General features: G+C 30.4%; 1 protein-coding gene across 1 annotated transcript in view; it reads right to left on the reverse strand.

Moving 5' to 3' along the window:
* The window catches only part of CngA (Cyclic nucleotide-gated ion channel subunit A), a 159,202-nt gene extending 149,587 nt beyond the window's left edge, over positions 1 to 9,615 (reverse strand). The window contains exons 1-2 of the mRNA XM_088243244.1: positions 9,533 to 9,615; positions 6,127 to 6,811 (exon numbers count right to left, since the gene is read on the reverse strand). Of these exons, the coding sequence (XP_088099370.1) occupies positions 6,127 to 6,811; positions 9,533 to 9,615 (768 nt within the window). The remainder of the gene's footprint in view (positions 1 to 6,126; positions 6,812 to 9,532) is intronic.
* Positions 9,616 to 20,622: the final 11,007 nt, after the last annotated feature.

The raw sequence follows: 20,622 nt of genomic DNA on the forward strand, positions 1-20,622 counted from the left end.
ATACCAACGTAATCACCTTCAGTAAATTTGAAGTATTTAGTTTCATTAGGAACAAGGATGTTAGGTGCAGATGGAAAGGAAATAACTAAGAGTAACGGTGGATGATAGTTGTCAACTGGGACTAAAGGTTCAGTAGATCTAGACACAGCTACATCATGTAAACTACTGAAAATTAAATCTAAACAAGCGTTATTATAATTTGTAACATGATTGTGTTAAAATATATTAATGTATGCATAAAGGTCGACAATTGTAGCCGTTTGCGCTGATAAAGAGCGTATAGACATAACTCCATTGTCGTCATTAGTAAAAAGAGTTTTGGGTAAGTTATAATCTCCACAAATAATTACGGTGTCAAAATTTTTAGTCAAAATCTCTTCGAGCAGCGTACTATGGGATTTAAATGTTTCAATAGAAGACGATGGTGGAAAGTATACAACTACAAATTTATATTTATTTGTACCCATCCGCACGCATAAATACAGTTGTTTGGATGAAATGTTGAATGTTTTCAGAATAAAACAGTTGAATTTTTTTTACACAAATCATGACTTCTCTTCCTCTGGCATTATTGGCTCGGTTGCATCGAAATATATTGTAATTTACCAAACCTAGTTCAGAAGAACATACTTCATCTTTATGCCAGGTTTCGGTTAGTATAATAAAGTCAGCATCTTGAGTGGATACGTTTAAGATTAATTTTAGAAGTTTGGTGTTCAAACCGCGAATATTTTCATACTATACGCTAATTTTTGTAAATTCACATATCTTATTTCAAAACTACTTTCTTTTTTTTTATTTAGCCTGAAAAATCGAATTCAGGCAATTCTTTTCTCTCAGCAAATAGGCGGGCTGGGTAATCTAAGGAGCCAGTAAGGTGAGAGGCAGGCTTATGGAAATAAGTGCATGTTGCACAAATTTGGTCTTTTTTATCGCAATTATTGCGATTGTGGCCCGTTAAAGCGCGATGAGAGCATGTAGGTGCTTCATATTGGCATTTTAAAGTAGTATGTCCATAAAACTGTTATTTACCACGTTTTAAAGTATCAACCCAGTCTCTTACCTTGTGGAGTTGCCAATCTATAGCAAGTTAAGAGAATGATAATAATGTCGTTTAGAAGGGGGGACTCGAAATACGTAAATACGTGTTCCAGTACGGGGGCCGGATTTGTGCGAGATAGAGATGTTTTTTTAGAGATCACTTAATAAAAATCCAGTGTTTTTTGTAGTTTGGAGGTGGATAGCATTCATTATATCCGAGAGTAGGCGTTTTGGGATAGTCTGTGTATGGCAATACGTGGCATCTTGCCACTGTAGCCATCAAGCCAGCTCCCGAGAGCGCAGGGTTGTTTGTCAACTTGAGGGCTTCAGCGTTAGTACTAGGATGATTAAAAAGTTTGTTTTTGAATGTTTACAAACAGCATTTGTTGTTTATGGATAATCTCAATCAGATTCTTTCCTTAAATTCCTCATAATTTCTATCCATTTATTTATTTTTACTGGATTTTTGGTAATACTAAAATAATATCAAATTTATAACATTTTTAAAAATCATATTCCCACATAAGTACACCCCTCTGTTGGTGAATAGACCGGAATTTGACGTTTGCAAAAAGAATGCCACATTTGAAAAAATATTTATTTATGTTTTGGAATTCAACCATTAACAAGTACCTACTTAAATTTAATATTTGAATATTAACAATTTTTAGTTTTGGAATTTAATAACAAACAAGTACCTAGGTACCTACTTATCAATAAAAAGTATTTTTCCAAGGCAAGCCAACTTGCGGGCAGGGCAACGTCTGTCGAGTCAGCTAGTACATTATTTAAATATCAATTTGACTGATACTCCTAACCGCACTCCGAGTTCTTTTTGAAAGCTGCCATTTTTTGTAATATATACTCCCAGGTATTCGAAACTCTCGACCCTTTCAATGACTTGGTTTGAGAGAGCCAGATTTTTTTTTACAGTATTTATGTAAATGTGTGGCATTTTTATATCTAGTATTCTTTTAAAAAAAACTATTTTAGCTGGTGGAAAGCGTATTGCAGCCAAGGAAAACACGAAAAAAAACGTTACATGGTATATGAATAGTTTAAAAGTTATTTATGACTTTAAGTTTTTCTTTGAGCAATTGTAAAAGTAATTAAAGTATACCGCCATGGTTCGCATAACAAGAAAATTTCGCATTTGGTGCTGAATATTTAAACTATACTACCAAATAAATCAACAATGTTTTAAGTTTGTCCAAATTTTTGTAGACAAGGACTGGATTCAACCCCCTAGAGAGCTGTTAGTATTAACATATTACAACAGAGATGAAAAAAATATTCTTAAAAAACCTTAATATTAACCCTAGGGGGTTGAATCTAGTCCTAGTCTACAAAAATTTGGACAAACTCAAAACATTGTTGATAGATCCACCTGGTCTAAGAAGAAGAATAAAAATTGAAAAATATTTACAGGCGTTGCCTAGAAAGCAAACGAAATAATTAATTCACGTGAATCTTACCCGCAACAATAAAGGTTTCATCTCTTTAACTTCACAATCGTCAAAAGATGGAAGAAACAAAGGAATATAGATATCCAAATGTAGGCAGAGTGGTGAATGTTACATTGTGTAAAGTGGCCACTTAAACCAGTCAATGACGGGTCATAAGCTCAGTAGATGCCTAGTCTTATATATTCCCTTCTCTAAAGAGATCTTCATTTCTATTGTAAAATGTTCATACAAAATAAATACAATTTCAAAAATGAGATTATATGTATGAAGAATTTTCAAATATTTTCGAAAATAAATCTCAAGCTCGAAAAATGTTAAGCAATAGTTTGTTGAAAAAATTATGTGAAAAACTTTGTAATTATTTTAATATGATAAAATTTATGATAAAATTATTTTAATATGATAAAAAATGAAAAGTATTTTCAGGCATTGCCTAGTACGTGAAATAATCCACCCAGATGGATCTCACCCGCATCAATACAGATTTCAGCTCTTAAACTTCACAAACATCAACAGTTTGTCCACCGCATACCGCACACCGCACCAGAGGACATAAGTCTCCTTGGCGGTGCCCACAGAAAGAGTTCTCTGTAATCTGGAAACAAAGACAAAACTTTTTAAAAGTCTCGAAATTCTTTTTGGAAGCCATCAGATCTGTTTATCCGACAAGACCTATAACAGGGCCACGGATAGTAGCGAGAAGCCCCATTCGGTTATCATAGAGAGGGGGAAAGGGAATAATGAATGTTACACAGTGTGTAAAGTGGCCAAACGAACCAACCAATGAAAGGTTGTAAGACTTGTAGACGCCTTGAATTATATAATCCGTTATCTAAAATTTTCTTCATTTTTGTTGTCATATATTAATATTAACAGGTCCCTAAATTCTGTCGTTGTCTACAAAAATCTAGGAGTACAAATGGATGAACATCTCTGCTGGCGAGCTCATACTAATGAATTAAGTTTGAGGTCACTTAGAAGGTTGCAAAAATTCTTACCCATTTATACTAAATGCATCCTTGTACAAGCATTACTACTACCGATGTTTCCATGACTGATTTAAGCTGTGAGCAGCTCGATAAACTTGAACGACTTCAGAATACATGCATAAATACCACATTTCTGATTATCGTAGGCAACTGAAATGGCTCAAAATTAGACAGCGGAGAGACTATCACTCCCTCTCACTTATGTTCAATGTACTTCATAGTCCTAACGCTCCTATATACCTGTGTGAAAAATTTCAACGCTTATCAGTTCATGGTTTACCTCTTCGTTCTCATTCTCAAGGCACTCTCTTAATACCCATCCACAATTCCTCTTTCTTCTCTAACTCATATAGTGTCCATGCGGCTCGACTGTGGAATCATCTCCCATCCACCATCAAAGATGTTACTACATTATCTCTGTTTAAATCACGTCCGAAGAAACATCTCCTTTATCTTCCTTAATTTCTCCTTCTTTCCTTTTGCCTCTTTCCTCTTTTTTCATTTTTCCCATTGAGTAATAGTTTTGATTTAAGGTAATTTTTAAAGAAATACGTTTATTTCTATTTTTATATATTTTAAACTTTTTAATATTTTTTTTTTCTATTGAATATGTTCTGTAACTTGAATTATAAAAATAAAACTTTTATTTTATTGGTTGGTTGGAAGAAATTGCCATTTGGCAATAAGCCCGCCAATATACAAATAACATTATGTACAAAAAGTTAAATAAAAAAATAAAATAAAAATTTGGATAAACTCAAAATATTGGTGATACACGTTTTTGTTTATAATTCAATAATTGGCATTCAATAATCTTATCTCTGAGAGCCGTTTAATCAATATATCCAATGAATTGATATTAACTGAATTAATATTATCTAACTGACAGCATCGTATTTCAGAATCAAACGATAAAGTCTGTTAAAAATATTTGTCAGTATTATGTAGAATACACACCACCTTAAAAACACAATAAGTATATTTAGTTGGAAACTCCTTGATGATTTTCCGAATGTTTGCGTTTACTATTTACCATATTGATGTGCCATATGTTTTTTTTTTACTAATAGTGTAATGGTTTTGTTTCTGATTCTATATAAAATTTGTGATGATATACTCATGTGTCTGTGTCAACTTTGTAATTGCTCGTCCTAGCTCAACACAGCACTTATAGTCTCATGGAGTTGTAACTTATGTCTTTAATGGTGTGTAAAAAGCTATTTTTTAAGTAAATAAATAAGTAGATTAAGCGGTACACATTTCAAAAATTTGTACATTGAAAACGTCCACGTAACAGAAATGAAAATTCTTTAACGAGCTACACATTAACAGGACTTATGAACCCGTTCGCTGATTTAAGCGATTACTAATATTCTTTCCATCGTTGTTGATCCGAATTTTATAAATTCTTTTACATGTTAATTTATGAAGTAAAAATGTATTAATGTAGGTGTGATTTTTCCTTATAATTCACCTACATCCAATACCCAAAAAGAAATGCTTTGAAACACATAAAAAAAAATATACTTCTTTTCAGATCATAGATTATTGTTAATTCCACTATTTTATTCAAAGTTATCCGCTTAACAAACTTACAACAAGTATCTTTTTTTTGTCTCAGCATGTATTATCTTTCAGTGTTTCAAAAAAATGTTTAAATATATACGATTTACAATCCACGTTTTTCCATGATACGAATTTTGAAAATTGAACCGGGTTGTATTTCCGCAGCTAGTGTTGTGGACTCATGGATCAGAAGTCCAAGGTCACAAACCAAAACTTCCCATTTTCAAATAGTGAATTAATAACAACTCTTGAAAATAGCCTCTAAAATTGATAATAAACAAACATAAAACAAAATAATGCGAAAATACTTTTAAAAAAAGTTTACAAATAATTAAAATATAATTGCATAAAACTTCTTAGTATCTAACAATGCAACCGATAGAAAAAAAACTAAATTTAAAAAAGCATTATACAGGAAAGTTTTAGATTAAAAGAATTTAAAAAACAGAGTTTTGAAAACAATTACATATTGTTTATGATAAGAGAGACGAAAAATATTGTAGAGAAGGAAATATGGATGTCTAGTCATTTACAAGGCTTATGAGCTGTTCTTGGCAGATTTATGTGGCCTCTTTACACTCTGTGTAACATTTATAATGTTGGCTATGTTTAAACATTTATATTTCTTCAATTCTTCTATCATTTGATTTTAGAAAGTTAATAAGCCCACACCTTATAAAATCTTTTCCGTCTCTGTTGTTATTTGTAATTACAGGAGATTGCTGCGAAACATTGCACATGTTTAACTACTACTAAGCGTGTTGTCCAGATGTTTGTTTAAATTTATGTTTATGTGATGATTTTTATTTTTGGTGATCTTTAATAATATGCATGCTTCCACTTTTCATTACATTGTATCCCAACATAACGCAGGGCTCTTGGCCTCAAAGAGTTATGGATATTCTTTTTTTTTTGTAATATGTATCTTTGCACAAAAAAAAATAAATTTAAATCAATAACTCTCTAGTGGTTGTAATTCAGTTTTTCGTCCACAAATATTTGAAATATTGGAATAAAATTTATTTGAATTTTAAAACACCTAATAAAAAATTAGTAATGAGTACCTCTGATTGATCTTCACTGCTAGTCCTGAAACCATAATCATCGATAGAACCCCTTCTCTGCGATTTTCTAGTGTCACCAACAAACTGGGGCATTTCGGGATATTTTTCAATTGCATTTAAGCCGCTTCCATAAACATTTCTTCTTTCTATTATATTATTCTGAACTGGCATAGTATCACCCATCAATTTTCCCGTTTGCAAAAGCTCCGTATTCCATTGATAATCTCCATGCACAACACTAAAAATATTTGGAACTGATTTTCCTCGTCTATGAATATTGGCACGATTTGGTTCTTCATTTCTGGCTGACGGAGTAGGATAATTTGTATCAGACGCAATATGATTGACATCTTGGTTTTGGTGTCCAGATATTCGTGGTTCATGTAATTTTTTGCTTTGATTTAAGGATTGAACCTGTTCAATATTTGCATTACTTCGAGACACATTTCTAACTGGAGGCGAATAGAAATATTGGCTAGCTGGCGCCGAAATTGCAGTTTGTACGGTTTTTACTGGATTTTTCCATGATTCTGATTCATGAGTCATGGAGTTTGGATATGTGAGGCTCTGGGGAATGTATTGAGGATAACGGCGGCTTGATGGATACATATTCTGGTGTAAGGAAACATGAGGATAGATTCCATCATGCATTTGGTTCAATCCCGAAGAGGTGTTGAGATCTAACCTGCAAAAAATATTGTATTGTAGAAAATTTTAAATTTATTTACCTAGGTAGGTTTACTAATTACCGCCAAAAAAGTTTTAACATTTGCACAAGAAAACAATATCGCGTCCCTAGAAGTAGTAGGTGAAATAATTCAGCCAGATAAATCTTAACCACATCAATTAAGGTTTTAGCCACTTAAGATTAGATTTATTTATTTATGACAAAATACAAGGTTTTTTAACTATACATATTACATAACATTACATATTTTATTTGTACGAAATATTCCTAATCAGCAAAAGTGGGATATTATATTTTATTTATTTATTTTTATTTGGGAAAAAAACAGCAGTTTTTTACATATATTGTGTACAGAAAATAAGAATACATATAAATGAAAATTGTGAAAACAGTCAATAAAAATTTTCCACAGTTTGAGTAAGTACATTATCGGTATCAAAATAAAAGCAATTAACAATTGTTAGGCACTCAGAAGTTGCAAATAGAATTTTAAAAAATGTACTTTTATACAGTTATAAAAATAAAGTAAATAGAAACAAGATAAATTTAAATGTAAAGAAAAAATAATAAAAAACTAATGTTAAAGGTACAAGAATATAATAATGAACACACAAGTACAAACATAATTACTGACATTGTAAAACTAAACTAAAACTCAAACTAAAACTAAAACTAAAACTAAAACTAAAACTAAAACTAAAACTAAAACTAAAACTAAAACTAAAACTAAAACTAAAACTAAAACTAAAACTAAAACTAAAACTAAAACTAAAACTAAAACTAAAACTAAAACTAAAACTAAAACTAAAACTAAAACTAAAACTAAAACTAAAACTAAAACTAAAACTAAAACTAAAACTAAAACTAAAACTAAAACTAAAACTAAAACTAAAACTACAACTAAAACTAAAACTAAAACTAAAACTAAAACTAAAACTGAAACTAAAACTAAAACTAAAACTAAAACTAAAACTAAAACTAAAACTTAAACTTAAACTAAAACTAAAACTAAAACTAAAACTAAAACTAAAACTAAAACTAAAACTAAAACTAAAACTAAAACTAAAACTTAAACTAAAACTAAAACTAAAACTAAAACTAAAACTAAAACTAAAACTAAAACTAAAACTATAACTAAAACTAAAACCTAAAACTAAAACTAAAACTAATAACACGATAGTTTAAATAAAAAGGCGATAAAATAATATCACTTCTCACACATGTTGTAAGAACCAATTTATTTAGATGTTTTTTAAGTACATATATGTTTCGTATATTTTTTAGGTCATTATAAAGTAAATTGTAAAATATTATTGCTGTATACATAAAACTGCTTCTTTTTCTGTTAGTCCTAGGTTGTTCGCATGTTTAATTATTTGATGCTCTTGTATTTATTTTAAGTATGTTGTAGTTAAAACTAAATTTAATATTTGTCTTTATTTTATTATTTTTTATATTAAATATCTTTTTTTGTGTAGATTAATTCCTTTAGATTGAGCATTTTTGTTATTCTATATAAATCTGTGATTTTAGTATATTTATTAAATTAAAATGTCACTAAAGTGCTTAATTTATTGTTTTTTTATTTTATTCTTGCATGTTTACTACATTGCGACCATATTATTAATTCACGTAGAAAGTGTGAAAGTATGAAAGCATTGTATATCATTAATTTTGTACTTTTATCAAAGACTTCTGTTCTTCTCACTATTCCAATTATTGGACCAAGTTTTTTTATAACTGCTTTGATATGTTTTGTCCACGATAGTTTTTCATCCACTTCCAAACCCAAGTACTTTACATTTTCTGTTTGTTTAATTTGCTCATCTTTAATTATTAGGTTAAGTTTTATGGAGCTTTTGTTATTTTGTTTTTTTGTTTTATTATCATATATTTAGTCTTATTTGTATTTATTGTTAATGAGTTATTATCTAACCAGTACATTAATTTATTCAGATTCTCATTGATGTTGTTTTGCAGTTGGGTTTTATAATCACCACTATATATTAATACAGTATCATATGCATATACAAAATACTTCCCTGATACATTTGAATGTCTAAGGTTATCAATATACAATAAATACAATAGGGGGCCCAATATTGACCCCTGAGGGACCCCTATAGTTATAAATATCTTATCACTTGTATAATTAAGATTCTTTGTCATTGCCTTTCTTAAAAGTCAAAGCCTTTAGATAAGTCAATAACAATTAAAATCACGTATTAACCTTTATCTAATTCATCATTTATGTAATTCATAGCGTCTATTAACTTCACCAAAGTCAACAAATGGAAGATGACGGAACGTGAATGTTTAAAAATTTAAGATACACTTTTTTAGACCAGGTTCATTTATAATAATCAACATCTTCACCCCTTTCTCTGCACCCAGTGGTGAACAGGACACTTCATTGGTAAACTGAATACAGCGCGGTTCCACCATCTGCCACAAGCAGGTTAGGGTGATCAGTCTAACGCCTCAGGTGCTAGTTCATAGACAGTGAAATATAGCAGTTCAACAAACCCTTGAAATCACTATTCTAACCTGAGAACGCTCCGTATTCATTTTCTATTCACTAATTTTATATGGATTCCCTGGTATTAAATATGTTTACTTATATATAACATATCACGTCCTCCTTGCCAGGAATCGAACCCAGAGCCTCAAAAATGGTAGACGAACGTGAAGTGTATGCATTACAGTGTAAAATCTTACGTGAATATATCAGATGATAGCTCCACATCTGGTGAAGATCTTCTTCTTTCTTTTCGAGCTGCGGCAACAATGTACGCCCACATTTCTAGAAAATAAAATTGTTATATAATATAAGAGGTACTGTCCGCCGAAACAGCAACTCAAGGTATTTTGTCAAAAAAAGACTTTTAATATTAAAGTATTTGTATATAACCACTTACCGACATTTCTATGTCTACGTTCGACGTACCCGTCTCTTCGTCAGGACAATAATTAAACCAACATGCAAAACCCACTATACATAATCTCCACGGCATGCATTTTAATAAGCAAATGCACTGATAAGGATATACATGCATTGATTAAATTATGAAAATATTCTATGTTGTTTGAGAAATAGTTGGAAAAAGGTAGAGGGGAAGGAGGGAGGGGGTGAGCTTAATACGTTTAATAGGTGTATGTGTAGGTAGCATGTGCTTATTAAAATGCATGTCGTGTTGGTTTGATATTTTTGTGCAACAACTATGGAGAAGGTGTATAGTGGGTTTTGCATAATGGTTTGATTGGAGTACTGACGAAGAGACGGGTACACCTCGAAACTGGTAGACATAGAAATGTCGGCAAGTGGTTATCTAGATATATTTAATAACATTTAGTAAAATATTTGACCACAAATTTAATGCTATGAATATTAATAATATCAAAGTATTGTAACTAAAAATTAGGGATTAGTTACATTATTAATATAATTAGTTATACGTATCAGGTGTTAACATAAGTTGTGTCCCTTTTTTCAAAATGAAGAGAACAAGAGGACACAATAAATAAAAAATAATCTTGGGTGTGCGGTGGTTTGACTTTGTGCGGAATGACTTAATAAGAAAACGGACGCAGTAAACTCCGGTGACCACTGTCATCAAGCGGAGGCGATACGGTTGGCTTGGCCATGTACTGCGGATGCCTCCCGAGAGCCTTAACCACGCTTGCCTATTTTACAAGGCATCATGTTCTCGACGTCCTGTACGTCCACTGCTGACTGTTCGTCGGCAGTTTATGTCAGAACTTCGGGACGAGAACATAACTTGGGAGAATGCAAAGGAGTTGGCAGCCGATAGAGATGCATGAAGGTTCTTTGTGGATACCATATACTCTAACTAGGGAGCGAACATGGAATGATGATGATGATGAATAAAATAACATATAGTGTTTTACGTAAAAGGGGAGGTGATGGTTTCAGACTCCCCGAAATATAATTATCTAGGCAACTCAAAACAATCTGTGTTAAACACCACGTATATTGTTTATTAGTTAAGGTGTAACTGAGTGTACAACATTTATTAGTACAAATATTTTAAATAAATACATTACATAATAAATAAGATTGCAAAAAAAATATCAATTTTGGGAAGGATCAGAAGATTTATTGATAAGGACTCCTGCAAAACTATTTACAAAGCAATTACAAAGCAATTATTGAACCACACGTTAACTACTGTAGTAGCATTTTATTTTTATCAAACAAAGAAAACATAGATAAACTAACTGTATTACAAAATAAAGCCTTTAGAATCATTTTGAAAAAAAAACAGATATACGAGGGTAAAGTCGATGGTAAATGAAATGAAATTATTAACATATAAACAAAGAATATTTTACAATACAATGATATTTGTTCATAAAATTATAAACTCTAATAAAAAAACAGAATTTTGGAAAAAAATTGATCGGAACCAGCATGAACACGATCACAATACTAGAGAAAAGAACAAAATTAGACTTCCATTTAGGAAAAAGGCAAAGTCACAAAATTCAATTTTATTTAAAGCAATTAAAAAGTATTACGAAATGGAAAAAAATATTTATGAAGAAAAAAACATATCAAAATTTAAAATAATGGTCAAGACATATGTGATAAACAATTTATAAATTAAATATATTTTCAATGTTATTATTAGAACACACATAATAATATGTATGATATGTGTGCCCTACTTTAAGATTTAAATAAAAATAATAAAAAAATAACAAAAGCGGACATAATATTTTGTAGAGCGGAAATTTTCTTTCGAGTGACGAATTCACTTTATAATTTTGTTTTTCTTTTGTGCTAACACCTAATAGGTACTATATTTAATAGAGATGAGCATGTTTCTTCAAGAATGAAAAATAAAGGTCTAAGCATTTAAAAGAATTGATTTTAGTTATTAAATGGCAACTCTCAGGTAAGAGAAATAATCTTGAAAGACGAAATCAAGTGAAGATAAATCTAGTGGTTATTTTTTTTTGCCTACCACGCATGAAGGGCTGTGTTTAATTTTCAGCAATACAGATATTAAATATGTATTTTAAAGTTCTTAGAAAAAATTCTAGTAAAATATTTCAGAGAGCTCGTTTGGGTAGCTTTTCGCGTAATTTTTCCCTGTACGTGGACGCTGGAGCTGCCAATTAAAAGTCCCTGTGAAAAACGTCACAATGAAAGTAGGATGAGCAACACATATTGCTAATAAATAGTTGTGAATATTTCAACGTGTTTAAAGGAAATTTAATGTTTGGAATAAAATTAACGTGAAAAAAACACCTTACAAAAAACAACTCCTTTGTCGAAAAATGAATCACAGAAAACGTTTTTATTTATTTTTTGTATTTATTTATTGTCAATCATCCGTTTAAACATATGATTTGCCCGTTTTTTTTTTTAGTTTTTAATTTATTTAATTTAATTTTAAAATATGCATAAAAAAATTACAAAATTGTCAAGGAGACACGTCATTCAAAATAAAGTTTTCTACTCTACAATATATTATTTACAAGATATTAACAATGTTTGATTTTATCCAAATGCTTGCAGACTGGCTTGATTTCCTCCCTAGGGATTTATTCATATTTAAATTTATTTCAACAGAGAGGGAAAATATTTTTGAGAAGGAAATATGGAAGTCTAGGCATTAACAGGGCTTATGACCTGTCATTGGCTGGTTTAAGTGGCCACTTTACACACTGTGTAACATTCACCATTCTGCCCATGTTCGAACGTCCACATTTCCTCAACTCTTCCACCCGTTGACTTTTTTGAGGTAAAAGAGCTGAAACCTGTATCACGTGGGTGAGATTCATCCGGCTGAATAGCGAGAGCTTTCAACAGAGAGGGAAAACATTTTTGAGAAGGGAATATGGCGGGGAAGAAGGGAATAAGTGGCCACTTAAACCAGCCAATGACAGGTCATAAGCCCTGTAAATGCCTAGACTATCATATTCCCTTCTCAAAAACGTTCTCTCTCTTTGTTGAAATAAATTAAAATATTGTATTTGCTTTTACGTTACATATTGTCGGTGATACTGCGAATCCGTATAAATATCAATAAATATTATTCTCAGCGGATCCTAAAAAGCGTTCTGTTATTATATTAATTGCGATTGTAATCAAACAAAAATACCGCTGAAGTATCGGAAAAATTATCATTATTTAGAGTAAAAATAGCAAAAATTAAAAACTTTCAGCTCTAAGTACCTATAATGAATTTATTTCACTAAAAGACATTCGTAAAAAAAAAACTATGTACCGAGGTATTGCAGTATCACCGACGATTAATTATTTTATTTGATTGTAAACCTTTAAAATGGAATATCAAGTAGACAAAATAGAGCATTTTTATCACCTCCTTCTGTTGGCGTCATACTGAAAAAATACTCTGTTTTTCTTTTGGTGCTCATTTTTAAATTTGCAGAAGAATTTTGGTGCTCATTTTTAAATTTGCAGAAGAATTTTGGTGCTCATTTTTAAATTTGCAGAAGAAACGGACAAAACTTATGTCAACACTTAATATCTATATGCGAGAGATAAACTACGGTATCTCTTAAAACACAACTTTTTAGAAGAGACAAATTAGTGATTTTACACACTTAACACATCTTGTATTTTGTAATGAGATGCTTGAAAGTAAATTTCTTTTTTAAAACGTATTTAAAAATAAAAATAAACATTTTACAATAGATATACATAAGTTACAAATACAAAAAAAAACTATTAGACGAACACTTAAAAATAACAAAGGCATGGCCTGTGTGTGGGTTATACTTATTTTAAAATTAAAATAAAGTCTACTGGAAGAATACGATAGATATCAAAAAAATTAAAAATAAGTGTTGTATAATCACCTAATTTTTTCGTCCCTAAAAATGAGAAAACCATAATAAAAGTATATTCTATTCATAAAAAGAAGTTGTTTAAATCTGCTTTTTTTATCCCTTATTTCAACAAAAAAGTTATTGAAACAAATTAAAAAATATATTCTGATCATATTGTTCTTATGAAATGCATTAAACAGTTTTGAGCTATGAAAAATGACTAACTTTGCCTGAGTCAGGATTTACAATAAATGATTTCACGTAAACTATTCAATGTTTGACTAAATACATTAAAAAAATTTAGAAATCTATGTTAGCACATAAAACAATACTTCAGACATTGTTGACAATAAATTTCTCGTAGCTTCAAAAGTTTAGCTTCCTGAAATAATTGTTTTGGAAAAAAAAGTTTAATTTTTAAGAAGTGTAATTGTAATAATTAGTTTTTGCACAGTTCCTAAAGGCTGAGTGTGATTATATAGGCTTCCCCATCCAGTTATTTTACAAGAAAGAAAATACTGTACAAGGGCACGATAAACCATTTTTTAGTGTTTAGATGATTAGTCCATTTAAGTCCAGAGTCTAACGTTACTCCCAAATATTTTATCGACTTTTCGGTTTTTATTTTTTCACAGCTATAACATAGTTATTTACAATTTGCTTTTTAATTAAATCAATTTTCTTTTATCCATATTTTTCTCTTTTTTACTACGTAAAGTTTCACTTTCTATTTTGCATAGCAGTATGCTTTTTATTGTTTCTGCATGTATACAAAAAAGCGTTGTTTATTTTTTAAATTATTACTTACTATGTTTGTACTTACCTGTATAATTTTTATAAATGTCCCTTGGGCTTATTGTAAAGTTAAATAAATAAAAATAAAAATAAATATCAAGGTTACAGTATTTATTAAGAATCATAATGTTAAGGTCAGAAGGGGCTGACGATTTGGAATTGTAAAAAGGTATGAAAAAAGTTTTTTCGCAATTAAGAGAAAGGAAATTATGAGTTAGCCAATCTTTGATTACTGTTATACATTTTTTGATTTACCAGAAGCGTAAGAAAACAACTTACCAGGCACATCACTATTACAAAGATCGTTTTTATAAATTAAGAACAATAAAGGGCCATAAAAGAACTGTTCGTTGTGGGACTCCATGTATCACAGTATTAGCTTTACTTATAACTGTTCCAATCTAAGTGCATTGAGTTCGATTGGCTAAGTTTTTTTTAAACAATAGACAGTCATTATTAATACCAATTTTACAAATTTTACTCAATTTCTGTGGTTAACGGTATAAAACTTTTTTTTTTTAATCCAAAAATATTGAAAGGCATTTCTTATTTGAATCTAAACTAGAATAATTGTAATTTACGAGATTTTATATTTCATATTTTGTGCTATAATAAGATCAAAATCTAAATTCGTTATGTGATAAAAGAATTTAAAACTCTAGAAAACCCATAATTTGGTTTTTAACAGACTTTTCTAAGATTTTAGCTAGTTGTGAGATTCAAGTAATTATTAGTCGGTAATTGTTAGTTCTTATTGAGGAGCCTGTTTTGTGAGTTGGTACTATATGAGATATTTTAAATTTATTGGAAAATATTCCTTTCGCAAAGCAGTGATTAAATATGTAAAGTGAAGGTGGTATTAATAACATTTCAATAGACTTAATTTTTTAACTACTAAGTTCATCTGACCATTAGCATTATAAATATTAAGTTGGTCTATGTAATTTAAAATTTCAGCTTCTGTTATACGCCTAAATTGAGATCGTTTAATATTCGGATTCATGTGCAAATATAGAGTGTGATTCTCAAGTTACCGTCTGATAGTAATAAACGAATTTCATATTCCACACATTGTTGAGTGTCACAAGAGTGATAAACGTAATAAAGCTGTCATTCTGCGACAAATATTCTGTGGGCTATCCTTGCGATCGGTTAATTTTTTAGAGGTCGTTGGCTGTTAAATTGTAAACTTTTATCGTAAGTGACAGTTGTCCGTTAGAGTTACCCAATTTTACCGACACTACATTAACTGTTTTTACCGACAACCTTCCTAGTGTAGTAAAAACGCATTCGATTTTATCGACGAGTCTTACACTGTATTGCTACTAGTACAGACTGGTGGAAATATAAATTTCGCATTTTCAATATGGAAATTACTCGTGCCAGTCAATTGGTTATGAATACAAAGGATATTATTACCAGGCTGCATTAAATTATTATGTCGGACTATAAATTAACTCAGGATCAACAAAGTAAACTTCTGTTGGAGACTGAACTATTAGGTACAATTTTTGAAATTGCGGTGTATACAGGATCTCTTGAAGGAGAAGTGACTGCTTACAAAAATATTCCTAAGAATCTCCCTCCATATTATTTTTTTATTACTTTAATAATTCCCGCCCATAAGGCTTTTACATACATACAAGTTATATTAAACATGAGTTTATAAACAGCATAAAATTTAAAAAATACAATATAAAGAAATAGAAGATAGAACAGTGTTAAGAAATAAAGTTGGCATAAAAAAAAAGTTAAGCATATTAACAACTTAAATTTAAAAAAATACAAAATAAAGAAATAAAATTTATGAACGTTTTTTAGAAGTATGGTTGGTATAAAAATAAAAAGATTAGTGTATAAACAATATAAATTTAAAAAAATACAATATAAAGAAATAAAATATAGAACTGTGTTTCGAAGTATAGTTGGTTTTTAAAAAAATAAATCAAAAAGAAGCTATAGAAGCTAGATATTTAAAATATAAAAACATAAAAAAAATATATAAAATACAAATATATTAAAGAAATACAGTTTGAAGGTTTAAAGCAGCTAGGTACATAATGTTCCAATACAATATCAACAAAATATTACGTTCTATTGATATGGAACATATACATTGATTTTTTAAATTTACAAGACTCACGATAAAGACATCGATGTTGTTATCATATTGGTTTGCAAGTACATGCATCCGCACTACTGGTGAATTCGCGCTGTAATTGGTCGATGATGGACCGCAGTACAACAAAGTTTTACATTGAGTAACTCGACCAGGCCCACGCACATTAATCAAATTTATGAGTTCACATCAATCGAACTTTGATGTTATTATTTTAAATAAAAAAAACAAGACCTCTAATTTTCGTCTGTTTTCTAATATTTGGATGTTTAAATAATCATTCAAGTATGTGTAATTTATGTATTTAATCAGTATACTTAATTTAGAATTGATAAAAGGCAAAAATTAAGGCTAAACTCTTTTAATGTCCTAGGGTTATACTCAAGTTGACTTCGCACTAGGGCAATAAACAATGTTTTCATTACTTTTATAGACTCAAAATCCCGTATCGCAGTAAAAATTCCAAGGTTCTCATGCTCTTATTTGTAATGTTTTGTATTTGTTTAATAAAACTCAGTTTTTGGTAAAAAAAAATACATAAATATGTCATCTCTGTAACTTTTTCTAATGGTGAAGAATTTATTTCATACGTGAAAACGATGGGAATTCTGTTGCGGCAGAATGTAAAAATTTTGCATTTTTCAATATTAAGAAACAAATTATTTTTTTCACACCAACTATACAAATTATTAATATTTGATAGCAGAGTTTCACAATGGCTAATGTCAAATATTAAAAAAAATAAAAATATATCGTCCGCAAAAAGCAAAACTTCGACATCACGGAAACAGGATGTTATGTCATTTACAAAAATTAGAAACAGAACAAGCCGAAACCACTAGAGGCAGAGAAACTGTCTGATTCTGATTTTACATTTTTGATCTTTACATATAGGGACCTGTCAGAGAGCTCCGCGAAAACCCAAACCATACAATTTTTTGTGAGAGACTTTGTCAAACGCCTTAGTAAAATCAGTGTATATACTATCAACTTGATTTTTATTATTAAAGGCCTCAGATATGTTATTATGGTAAAGCATTAGGTTTGTGGCAGTTGACCACGCCTTTATAAAACCGGGTTGTTGACTATCATGTTAAATTTGGTCAAGTATGAGTGACTCAAAAAGTTTGGGTATAACTGATGAGATGCATATGGGTCGGTAGTTTTTAATATTTGAATCGTCCCCTTTTTTCGAAATTGGAGTTATATAGCTAAATTATCATTTGGAGGGAAAACATCATATTGATAATAGTTTATTGAAAAATATGGTAAGAGGTTCAGCTATTACTAAAGCACATTTTTTGAGAAACACAGGCGGAACTTTATCAGGACCGGCTGATTTATTTCCATCTAAAGATAGTTGCCTATTTTTACAAGACAAAATATTAATATGACAGTTTGAAAGCGTAATTGTTTTATCAAAAGTAAGGGTTGGGATCTTATCATCTGGCATAGGTTTATCATACACTTCCTTAAATAAACTAGCAAAAAGTTTTACAATGTTTTCAGTGCCATTCACTAATTTTCCATCCAGATGCATAGCACTTGGATATTCAAAATGAGAATTGTTCAATTTTTTATGGAGTTCCGAAGATTGTTTGAGTAACGCTGAATTTTCTATACTTTTAACATGGGATTTAAAACACATCTTGGAAAGTATTTGACATTCGTTTCTTGTTTTGGAAAATTCCTAATTATCATGAATGGCTTCGACTTTGCTAATTTTTTTGTGCAGTACTTTTTTTGAGTTGAGTAAAATTTTAAGTTCAGTGGTGAACCACTTTGGATAGTTTATTTTAAGTTGATACTTGGGGACAATATCAATAGAATGAAAAATTATTTCATTCATGTTGCAAATAGATATTTCTGTATTATCATAATTAAAAAATGTCCAATCTGTTTTGGAAAGTTGATCAATAATTGAATTAAAATCAGATTTTTTGTAATTTTAAGAAATATTCTCCATTTCTGTTGTTATTGGTTAATCTTAATGACTCCCGAGGGGGTGAAATCCAGTCTTTTGTCTACGAACATTTGGACAAACTCAACTATTGTAATGAAACCAACTAGTCCAAGAAGAAGTTTAAAAATTTAAAAATTGTTTTCAGGCGTTGCCTAGTGTATGAAATAATTCCGTCAGATAAATCTCTTCACAATAATAAAGGTTTCAGCTCTTTCACTTCACTAAAATCAACAAATGGAAGAATTGAAGATATATGGATATTCAAACATAGGCGAAATGGTGAATGTTACATATAACATGATAAACTTTTCATTTTTATTAATATAATTTTATAAATAACATAAACAATAAGTTGGCGGATTTAGTTTTGTCAAATTATGTCAACCTAAATGTTAAATATTGAATCCGATCTTGCCAATTGATAATTACCACCCTCCCCTTGAATTAACATTAAATTTACACGAAACCTGTTCAAAATACACTGATATTTAACAAATAACAACAGGGATGGAGAATACTTTAAATAAGGGAATGTGGAAGTCTAGGCATCTAAAGGGCTTATGACCTGTCATTGGCTGGTTTAAGTGGCCACTTTACACACTGTGAAACATTCACCATTCTGCCCATGTTTAAACATCCACATTTCCTCAACTCTTCCATCTGTTGACTTTTGTAAAGGAGAAGAGCTGAAACCTTTATCACGTGGGTGAGATTTTGAGAGCCTTGCACCGTTTGCAAAAAGACCTAACTGCCTGCATTCGCACTTAACAGAGTGGGTACCAGTGATCAATTACTGTGATCTGTGTTAATTAAGTTATATGTCGTACTAAAGAACTTGCTGAACCTATTAAGGCATTTGACCTGGTAGGCAATGGAAGATCAGTATAACAATGATCGAACGGGGTGAGAGTTAAGGCTTTCCTTAGTACCAAAGAGTTCCAAACATGAAAAGCAGGCGAGTTAGGATAAGGGAGCCCTGAGTGGGTGTCTTAAGCCAGAAAAGTACCAAAAAAGATAGGTAAGCAGAACGGCAAGAAGACGATCCGGAATACTCTGACTTCTGGAGCTAGAAATCTGACTTAAAAAGGCCAAAATAAGGAATGACAAATTTAGGGGTCGCGCGGGGCATCGGGTAAGCGCGGGTGGCTAAAGGCATCGCGTTGGAATGCAAGAGTATGTAAACCTACGGCACATGTGAGAGGAGTTGATAATACGTAACTGTGTTGTAAGAGTAGAATAGCAATATTTAAAAAAAAAATGAGATTTAAGCGTGTGCTTTTTTAATTTTTTATTTAAGTATATAATTCAATAAATAAGAGTTAATACTATTTTACAGGTAATAGAGGATGAAAAATTATATTTTGACATAGTAATGGCTCAATCTCATCATATTTAGAATTACCGTAGTTTACCTTCGCCTACCGATGTAAAGCACGAAGTATGAAATCAAAAAGAGTTGTATACATTCGGAGGTCAATAGATTGTCCGCTTTGAATCATAATGTTTTTTCCAAAGGGTGTAAATCCCTGCATTCCCGCTCGCTCGTGCTTCCGCGTGAATTGTCGCCGGAATTACGGACACGTTTTAGATAAAGCTTGACCGTGTGTTAAAATGGAAGATATTGATATTATTTTTTATGTCTCCATTTTGAATGATTTGATTTACACAGTTCATATTCAGAAGTACAAGCAAGTCCAGCTTGTTCCGGGTGTTGAATTTATAACAAATAATGCACAAATGAATTCGATAGCATATCCTGTTATTAAAAAAATACAATCATTTCGATAATAGCTAATTATTGCAAAACATTTATGACTTCATAATTATTTGTAAATATTTTATAAAAATAAATATTGAATGCATTCATTATTTTATAGAGTTCTGAGTAAAAAACGATTAAAAATAACAGAAACTGATTTTTTTTTCATTCGAAATCAATAAAAAATACCTTAATTTACTGTTGTAAAAAATAAATATTATGAAATATTCTAATAAACAGAACCAAAATACATTTTTTCCTGCTTTATCTGTTTAAACAATAAAATACTTCACCAATAAATATTTCACACTAACCAAGATCTACAGTATCCATCTTTTTCAGGAAAGAGT

The sequence above is a fragment of the Micrasema longulum genome, unplaced genomic scaffold (assembly GCF_059751315.1).
Source record: "Micrasema longulum isolate JH-2025_06_02 unplaced genomic scaffold, ASM5975131v1 h1tg000197l, whole genome shotgun sequence".
NCBI classification, from domain to species: Eukaryota; Metazoa; Arthropoda; class Insecta; order Trichoptera; family Brachycentridae; genus Micrasema; species Micrasema longulum.